This window comes from Primulina huaijiensis, chromosome 7 (assembly GCF_012295235.1).
Source record: "Primulina huaijiensis isolate GDHJ02 chromosome 7, ASM1229523v2, whole genome shotgun sequence".
Lineage (NCBI taxonomy): Eukaryota > Viridiplantae > Streptophyta > Magnoliopsida > Lamiales > Gesneriaceae > Primulina > Primulina huaijiensis.
The window spans coordinates 2,207,709-2,218,229 of NC_133312.1; the positions used below are offsets into that span (position 1 = coordinate 2,207,709).

Below are 10,521 nucleotides of genomic sequence, written 5' to 3' on the forward strand. Positions count from 1 at the left end.
AAATTGCCTTGGGATACCCTTATACCGTAACCTAAAATCTAAAAATTGACTTACATTTGCATTGTTGGGTTATCCTGGTAAGTGGTAACTTTCATGCACAAGCTTTGAACAACTGGAGTTGGGTTCTCATTAGGTTGGCATTTGGGTAGATTCTGGTTTGATGCAGTTGGTTTTTATTCAGCACGAATATTGCACGATCACTTGCCTGAAATTGTTAAACTTGTTTTTTCTTCAATATTCTTTGCAATCTTGAACTCTATATAAAGCACAACTGCTAATTGAAGTTCTCATTAAGAATTAAATTTGTTACTCTAACATGGCAACCAAGATTCTCTTCCTAATTGTCTTGGCTGCAATCGCTAGTGTTATCACTGGCAGGATTTTACCTCTAGAAAAGCTTGGGGATGACATGCAGAAGAAGTGGTTCTTTTACCACCGGCTCCCACCTCACGGTAGGAATTTCGCAGGATTTGGTGGCGGCGTTGGTGGCGGGTTCGGTTTCGGTAGAGGCCCAGTTGGCGGACGATTTGGTGGCGTAGTCGGTGGAGGATTTGGTGGCGGTGGCGTTAGTAGAGGCTCAGGTTTTGGAGAGGGAGATGGTGGTGATATAGGCACCGGCGGTGATGGTAATGGGAAGCAGGGAAATGATATAGGAGTTGGAGTGGGCGGCGATCATGGAGCTGGTGGGGGATATTACGGCGGAGCACCTTAAAAGCCGCATATGAAGTCATTTCCTTGGGGACAGTCTTGTTGTTGCATTTAATTCCTAGTATTATAAAGTAGTAGTAATAACAAACTTGACTCGAGACTGCTCTGTTTTCAGTTCATTTTTAGTAGATTTACTTCATAATTGCATGCATTTAGTAATATAAAAAAACATAAACCTATATTAGATTAGAGATGAATTCAGAAGCTCTGAGGAGACTTATATTATTTACATATATATATATTTTCTAAAAAAAAATCAAATATATTTGTTCCCTTTCAAAACAAAAAAATCAAAATAAAAATTTGTTTACTCATATAAATTCAATTGGCACATACTTCAAATCCATTATATTGAAACATTTTTTTATTTTATCTTATGATTTCTTTACATTATATCCTTTAATATATCGTCGCACAATATCACGTCATTTGATTACATGATTATGACGAAAATTACAATTTGATTGTCGGAACTTAATTATAAGATCATTTAATTACACGATTTTAACGAAAATAACTAAAATTGAGCCTCGGAACATATTTATACAAAGAATGTTACTGAAATTCACATTTTGCCTTTCATATATGACAAGAATGCAAATGCCTTAAATTCAAACCAATCTTTCTGCAAGAATGCAAACGCCTATATATCAATTTAGATGAAAAACAATTGCTTTCCGTAGCTGCATTTTGATCCTACGCTGGCAAGTGAGCCACATCCACCGTGAAGCCCACCCTCTACCAAAGAGGCAAACCGATGGAGAAATTGGGTAATTAGGTATTCGCATCACCACTCACTAAAGATTGGGTCTTGATTGTGCTGAGATAGCCTCCTCCACCCACTATATCCCACCAACCCTCTCCATTTTTTTTATTATTAACTTTAATTCCCAGGAAAAAAAACTCAGTATATAACCTACTATATTTTTTAACGCAAAATTTATATCTCAGATGCCTGGATTGCATCAGATTTCCTCTATTCCACACATCTAACAGATTTCCCACATAAACTATTCTCAAGAAAAGGGATCCTCAGTTCAAGGTAATGCGTATGCTCTGATTCTCTTTCTGTCCTTCCTTTTTTTTTAATCTCAATATTCCATGTTTTTAGTAGTCACCATTGGTCCAAGATTGCATATTTTCTGTTTTTGGTACGTTATCGTTTTTGTTTATTTCTGTGCACATTAAAGATCTCGTTTTTATGAATCTTTGTGCAAATAATATTGGGATCCACCTTCGAGATTTACATTTTAATTGGTTTATACACGACTTTCTGCATTTCAAACCGAACGAGATGTGAGCGAAATATTGTATTTTGATAGTTATGCAATCAATGTGCTGGTTTTACTCCGTGTATTGGATGTTAAAAGCTGTCTTGAATCCATTGTTATTTGATTATTGTCATTGTAATTTATACATCGCTTCAATTTAAAGCCCTTTTTTTCTCTTGGTTCTTCTTGATGCTTGCTTCTTCGTATGGTTTAGCTCCAGGATCAATATTTATCTGTGGAATGTGACTGTTAAAGCTTTATACGAATTTCCTTTGTGGCAGATATTTACAAATATGAGAGGAGGGGGATTGTGGCAACTTGGTCAATCTATTACTCGCCGTTTGGCTCATGGCGACAAAAAGACTATAGTTCGTCGGTGCTTTTCATCCGAAGCTGATCTAAAGAAAACTGTTCTGTATGACTTTCATGTCGCCCATGGTGGGAAAATGGTGCCTTTTGCGGGTTGGAGTATGCCGATCCAGTACAAAGATTCAATCATGGACTCTACCATAAATTGTAGGGAGAATGGTAGCCTATTTGATGTTTCCCATATGTGTGGTCTAAGTCTTAAAGGAAAGGACTGCATAGCTTTCCTTGAAAAGCTTGTCATTGCCGATGTCGCTGGGCTTGCACCTGGAACTGGGACTTTGACTGTCTTTACAAATGAGAAGGGAGGCTCAATAGATGATTCCGTAATCACCAAGGTGACAAATGATCATATATACCTGGTTGTTAACGCCGGCTGCAGAGACAAGGATCTTGCCCATATTGAGGAACACATGAAGGCATTCACATCAAAAGGTGGCGACGTTTCATGGCATATTCATGATGAGCGTTCCCTTCTAGCTCTGCAGGTCCGTGTTTTGGTTATTTTTGTATTTCAAATAATTTGATTGAATATTGCTCCAAGCTATTGAGCTTGAAAGGTATCTATGAAATGGGTCCAATCGTTTGAAGGGCGCGATTTATGGTCGAAAATGGTTGATTTTACATAAATAACAGTTTGTGATTTGGGAATTAATGAAATAAACATTGGAGAATATTGTAATAATGCTGCTAACTAGTGTAGACGAGTTAGCAATAACAATACAGGCTCGAGATTTTCTTGAATAATTAAGCTGATTGCCGGGAATATAACAACACAGGCTCGAGATTTTCTTCTTTTTTATTTATTTATTTTTTTGATCTATGATCAAGGCAATGTATTCTGCTGATTTAATTTCTTTCTGCATTGTTTATCTCTACAAAAATTCTTTATGTATACTTGGATTGTCGTAAAAAGTCGTTCTTTTTATCCTCTTTGTTGCTGCTGTCTGTCATTTGTTTCCTTGACGGTTTACGGAGAATAGCTGGGGAAAGGTGTTAAGATGGATGAAAGGTTATGCAAGACATGCTGATTTCTTTTCACGTACTTTGTATACAATGTTATCATGAACTATCCATTATTCCAAGCATGTCTTTCTATTCTCCTTTGTATTTGAATATTTGCAAAATTTTAAATTCTCTTGCCTCTCTTGTGCAGGGGCCTCTAGCTGCCCCAGTTCTCCAGCACCTGACTAAAGAAGATTTGAGCAAGATATACTTTAGTGACTTCAAAGTGATAGACATCAATGGATCGACCTGCTATCTTACTCGAACAGGGTATGTTATTTGAATATCTTTTATGTGAAAGCATTAATGTTTGTTTCTTCGAAGAACTAGTAGATAGAACAAGGCTTGGTCTCTTCTGTTTGTTGTGCAACATATTTATTTCCTATTAGAATACGTATGTCCATAATTACAACCACCACACGCGTTGAATTTTTGCACAGTTGATGAAATGTGTTCACAAAGGTACGGTGCAATAGATTCAGTTCTGTCATTATACTGCTCTGTGCTTTCACATTCTTTGAGATTGTTCTCCAATTATCAGAAATCTAATTCACTGATTCTCTAATCCATTGTCATAGCACGAATGGATGAAGATTCTCTTCTCTGTCCGTTCCATCATTTAAAAAATGGCGTTAAACTTTACAAACCTTCAGGTACACAGGCGAAGATGGCTTTGAAATATCCGTCCCTTCAGAGCATGCTGTTGATCTTGCCAAAGCGATTCTTGACAAATCTGAGAATAAGGTAAGATTAACAGGTTTGGGAGCTCGAGACAGCCTTCGTCTAGAAGCTGGACTGTGTTTGTATGGCAACGACATGGAGCAGCACATAACACCTGTTGAGGCAGGATTAACATGGGCCATTGGTAAAAGACGAAGAGCTGAGGGAGGATTCCTGGGTGCCGAAGTAATACTCAAACAAATCGAAGAAGGGCCGTCAATTAGGAGAGTCGGGTTTATTTCTTCTGGCCCACCTGCTCGCAGTCATAGTGAGATTCAAGACGAGAAGGAACAAAACATTGGGGAAATCACTAGTGGGGGATTCAGTCCGTGTCTGAAGAAGAACATTGCAATGGGGTATGTGAAGTCTGGATTACACAAAGCTGGCACTAAAGTAAAGATTGTGATTAGGGGGAAATCATATGATGGATCAGTTACAAAAATGCCTTTCGTTCCCACCAAGTATTACAAGCCATCCTAACTGTTGTGTTGGTTCTGAAACTTTTTCTTGAATATTGAACCGTTACTCTCAAATGGTATATTCTTTTATGGGATCTGTCAAATGCTGCTTCTGCCTGATATGCTTTTTTGAGTTAAATTAGTATCCTTTGTAAGAGTTCTTAATAATTTGATATCCCTATCTGATACATTGAATACAAACATAAAATTTGAGGATATATATACTTAAAGTTTCAGAATTTATATGCTAGATTGCAAATTTATTTCAGTCAGCTGCAGATAAACATCGCTGTATTTTATCCTGCATTTGATAGTTTTGAGGCAATTCCAAAATCCAACAAGTTTGATACTTGGATACAAAATGTAGGAATGGTGAGAACAATGCTCATGATACCAAGCCATTAATATTAAATAAATGCCAACTCTCTCAAAATTTGGTTTTGCATGTTTGTCTATGATGAAACTGTCATATTTGGGAGGAATTTGAATCTTTAGCTTTGAATTTCGATCACTAGATTTGATTATCGGTTTTCTAAAATGAATTCAGCCCCAAGATTTCTCGACCAAGCCCCTTTGCTTGGACCCGTTCTATTTTCTGAAATTTTCTTCATTTCTATACAACAAAACCTATATAATAAGATTCTGTCTAGCATAGTCTGAATAATATCGGCATCACAAAACATCGTTCTCCTAGCCAATTAGTTTATCGATGTCATTATAAAATGTTCACAAATTTCAAGAGGATTTTAAACCTACAAGCTAGTTTTTTCTCGAAGTTGATTTAAATTTCTTTGAATGATTAGAATAGTAGGTATTTTCTGATACGGTCTCATGGAGACGAGTCAACCAGATACATAAAATATATTTTTGGTATAAAAATTAATATTTTTCATAGATCGCATCATATAATAAACTTATATCAAGAATATAATTGTGTTCTTAATATTATTAAGCGCGCATGCATGCACCTGCAGGTTACAAATTGCATGTTCAAGTATACGTACGACTGCCCAACTATTGTTAGCCATCATGACAAGTTTAAAGAGTTCCCTATCTTTAACACCAACCTTTTTCAAATCGTAAACATGATGATTATAAAATTTTATATATTAAAAATCTGGATTCAAAATGAATGATACTTGTTTCTAAGAAATTAAAAATAAAATAAAAAAAGATATTCGATGTTGATCGAAAGATAAAATCATTTCACCTCCATCCTTGTGTCATTTTAATGTGTGAGTCTCACACACTATATTTAACACATGTTGATCACTGTTACCATTAATTTTATGCGCATGCAACTTGTCCATTTTATTTTCTATAAAATTTGAAGATATTATCGAACATTTTAAATGTCAATCAAGACAAAAAAGGGCGACTTGTGTGCTAAAAAAAACAAAAAACAAAACGGTTGAGTTGTCCAAGATCTTGGGCTCGTACTCGTTCATCGGACAATATTATTGACTGGTCTTTTGAAATATTCTTCGAGTTGAAAGTCAATCTCAAACTGGCCACTGTTGTCCTGGCTCGGAAATCGCGCGCTATTTGTTATATTTAAGTTAGGGAATGAAATTTTAAATAAAATATTATATAATTTTTCTAAATTGATATAAATAAAGTAAATAAGGTTAGTGTTAAATAAATTCTCAGCAATAAAATGGTTTTAACTCAAGCTTAAAAAGAAAATGTCAATTCGGAAAAAAAAAAAAAAGAAGAAGAAAGAAAATGAAAAGAACTAGCTACCGACGTAAAAATTAGACTGCTTTGAACCAAAAAAAAAAATCTTCTTAGTTTTTATTATAACGAGACATAATCAATCAGATGTATGATGTGTGCATATTATAATAATTAGAGTGTGTTCACATTTTATTGGAATAAAATATATATAAATTAAACATATATCAAACAGTATATAATTTATTAAATCTGTCGATTCTCTTAATTGGCTAATGAGAGTTGCTAACGCTACAATATATACCGTCAAGAAACATTAATAAAGGGTTATGTTTGATTAATTTGACACTTACTTCTCGTGCATGTTTTAACATTTGAACTTGATAAAGGGAAGACAAAAACCTGTGTGAGACGGTCTCACGGGTCGTATTTTGTGAGATAGATATCTTATTTATTGTGAATATGGGTAGAATTGACTCGTCTCACAGATAAAGATTCGTGAGACCGTCTCACAAGAGATCTACTCTAAAGGTAAATATTTGTAAATTACAATAAATACGAGTTGAATACAAAAATATCAATAATAAACAATGGCAAAATAATTATTTGTTTCAAAATGAATAAATAATTGGTTCACAAGAAAATGGAATGCAAGAAACGGTCCAATTTCAGTATATTGTTTAAATATTAACAAACTTGAAAGAATGATATATATAACTGGTTCAATTCAAACTTCGGATGTTGAAATTTATTTCTCATTTTAAAAATTCAATTAATTAGTCAATAGTCAAAATCACACCCTTTCCCTATAAATGCACTTGCCACATGCAACCCTTCTCATTCAAATCTCGCAGCACTTCTCAAAATACAATACCGAAAACATCTGACCCAGATTTCACATAAATCAAGCAAAAGAAAAGAAAATGGCAACCTTAAAGTCTTCGAGCAGCTTATTGAATTCATCCATGTCTTCTTCTTCTTCTTCTTCCCAGCAAAAAAGAAATATCAGGGCTGCCATTAACATCCCGCAACGTGTCACCGGTATTTCTCTTCCCCAGCTCCGAACAAGTGGTCTGGACGAACTCGAACTCCATAACAGTACTGAAAAACGGCTGAGTCCCTTTAGCATTAACAAGAGATTTAAAAGATTTGAGAATAATGGCGCGGATTCTTTGGTGATAGAGAAGATTTACGCAATCTTGGAAGCAGTTGCAGATAGAGTTGAAATGCACAACAACATCGGAGATCAAAGAACCCATTGGAATAGTCTTCTTTTGAATTCAACAAATGCGATCACTCTGGCGGCTGCAACCATGGCAGGGATTGCAGCCATAAGCGCCGGAGCTCCGGCGACTGCTTTGAAGATTTCTTCGGCTTCCATGTACGTGGCCTCAACTGGGATGCTGTCGATCTTGAATAAGATTCAGCCGTCTCAGCTTGCGGAAGAACAACGAAACTCTGCCAGGATTTTCAAACAGCTTCAGAATCAAATCCAGACGATGATTTGCATAGGGAACCCTACGGCGGTTGATGTGAAAGAATTAATGGAAAAAGTGTTGGCTCTGGATAAAGCTTACCCGCTCCCTCTACTTGGCGTAATGCTGGAAAAATTCCCAGCGGCAGTGGAGCCTGCAGTCTGGTGGCCATCAGAGCAACGACGGAGGCAGTCAAAAGGGCTATGGGGGAACAAAGATTTCAACGGCTGGAATGGGAAGTTAGAGGAAGAAATGAGAGAAATAGTGAACGTGATGAGAACAAAAGATAAAGAAGATTACGTGAAATTGGCCAGCAAAGCATTAAAGCTCAACAAAATTCTCGCCATTTCGGCCCCAATTCTGACGGGTTTAGCCGCCGTGGGTTCCTCATTAGTGGGCTCCCCTTCCCATGGAGGTTGGGCAGTGATGCTGGGCGTTTTAGGAGGCGCGTTGGCGAGTGTTGTGAATGCACTCGAACACGGCGGGCAGGTGGGGATGGTGTTCGAAATGTACCGAAGCAACGCGGGATTCTTCAAGCTGATGGAAGAATCGATAGAATCGAACCTGAGCGAAGAAGATTTGGAGAGAAGGGAGAACGGAGAATTATTTGAAATGAAGGTGTGTCTGCAGTTGGGAAGAAGCATGTCGGAGCTCAGAGATCTTGCGGCAGCGTCCTCCATTAAAGGGGCAGAGATCGATGAGTTCGCCAGCAAGCTTTTCTGAATCTTCCACATGCATGCATGCTCATTTTTTGTTAACTTAAAGAATCCTTAGATGTAAAGCTAACATAGGTTATCTAAATTTAGGGTAAAAGCATTTATTTCATTCTTTTTTCCTTAATGAATATGAAATATTTTCTACCATCATTTGAGAATTTAAGAATATTATTTATATTATAAATTTATTATTTTTGTGGATGTCATTTAAATATATATTTTCCGTACTTATTTAGGATGAGGATTTGGGTGTTAAAAATTTTTCGACTATGATTTTAGATTAATTTATTATCTGATAGATTTATTATCTTATTATTTATTTCTCAAAAGATGTAGTAACACTAAGGGAAAATATTACTTTTGTCCTCTAACTTTTTAAAATTTGTTCTCGGTGCACTAAGTTTTGTTTTTTTGATTATTTTGGTCTAATTATTTCACGTCAACATTTTTTCACGTCACACCATCATTTTTCGATTTCACGTCATCAACGGACAAAATAGGACCATAAGAAAAAAAAAGGTAAAAAAAAAGAAGCAAATCTATTGCAACAAAACCAACTTTGAATATTAAGTTGACCAAAATTTATATATATATATCAAACTTGCGTCTAAATTCTTAAGAAATCTTGACTCATTATATCGGTTACATCTATTAGTTTATATATACTTTTGAAAGAATGTTATTCATGAAATATTGCTTGTCACAATTATATTTAATATATTTTCTCATTAGTGAATAAGCCAAATGCCAATGATGGCATGTGCATGTGACCAGTTCAAATTGTATTTTGTATACTGTGGAACTTAATTGAAAGAAGGATGAAACTGATTTTTTTTTTCCCTTTTTAGATTTTTGGGAGAAATTGAATATTGAACTTTGAAGGCAATAGGTCACGTAATCTAACTTTCTGTGGTGAAAAATTATTTGACTCCAAGAATTGGTACCCCGAGAGTACTTGATCAACAAGGCCCGTGGGCATGACTCGTTCGTTGTCTGAATTTTCACAACTTTTTAGGTGTTTTAATTTGCCTACATTTGAGCTGACTGGATACATTTTTGGATTATGCAAGAATCAACAAATATAATTATCGTCAATTACTCATTTAATTTTATAATGAAAAACTTGTATATTACACCAATTTTTCTGTGGGATCCTTTTAAATCTTGACAATGAAAAATGCAATTACTTAATTTACACGCATCAAATGCCTAATTTTCTCAGATCACATGAAAAGTTTCATTTAACTTGTATATTATCCATGATTAAAAATTTATAACCTACATATGATTAATGGTTTAAATATATGGATAATATGATAAAAGACATGTTGTCCAATATTTTTCTCTGGTTCATCTGCCCTTGTTTGATTAGTTTTCATTTTCAAAACAATTTTGAAATTTTCTTTGAGTTGAAAGTCAACAAACCCCAAATGCAAATTTAAAGAAAAAACATATAAAAAAATAATAGCAGGTGTACTGTCGTAAATCGTAATATATGCTTCTCCGTACATGATATGGACTCGGAAAGCGAGTTGTAATAATTAAATATTAACAGGATAACCTTTATATTTATAAGTTCATTATAGAATTTTATTTATTTATTTATTTTTATCAATCCTGTGTTGCTCGATCGTCCAGGAACAAAACCCTAAAAAAACAAAGAAGACAAAAAACAAAAAACCTCGTATTCAAATTAAATCAAGGATCTATTCAATAGATGATTAATGTCTTTCAAAACAGAAAAAACAGTTGCATTTTTTTTGTTGAGGAAATAAAATTTTTATTTGACGTATTCAATAGATAATAGCTCTCTCATATACAATGGTATCACAGATTTATATACGTGAGATAAATTGACCTGGTTCTCGAAAATTAATATTACTTTTTTATGGAAAAACTTGTAACTTTATTAATGGATAACCAAATTGTTTCTTACAAGAATGATCAGTCAAGATGGAAAATTTGCAGGAACCCAACAAAATGGTGCTTGAGAATAAACAACAAAATTCGCTAAAACGTGGGTTACTTTAATCGTTATTCGTCTAACATGCCGAAGAGATATTATTGCTCAACTTTTCACTCAAATACGTATATATTATACAATATATTTTTGACATAAAAAATAATT

The 10,521-nt window shown here is 34.9% G+C and overlaps 2 protein-coding genes across 2 annotated transcripts; both read left to right on the forward strand.

Moving 5' to 3' along the window:
* The first annotated feature begins 1,516 nt into the window (after nt 1-1,516).
* LOC140981014 (aminomethyltransferase, mitochondrial) lies at nt 1,517-4,670 on the forward strand. Its single transcript, XM_073447221.1, has 4 exons — nt 1,517-1,750; nt 2,261-2,833; nt 3,502-3,620; nt 4,004-4,670. Exons 2-4 carry the CDS (start codon nt 2,273-2,275, stop codon nt 4,548-4,550), a joined length of 1,227 nt encoding a protein of 408 aa, XP_073303322.1. The 5' UTR covers nt 1,517-1,750; nt 2,261-2,272; the 3' UTR covers nt 4,551-4,670.
* Nucleotides 4,671-7,073: 2,403 nt separating this feature from the next.
* Nucleotides 7,074-8,400, forward strand: LOC140980183 (probable F-box protein At4g22030). The gene has a single exon (XM_073445889.1). It carries the CDS (start codon nt 7,126-7,128, stop codon nt 8,398-8,400), a length of 1,275 nt encoding a protein of 424 aa, XP_073301990.1. The 5' UTR covers nt 7,074-7,125.
* Nucleotides 8,401-10,521: the final 2,121 nt, after the last annotated feature.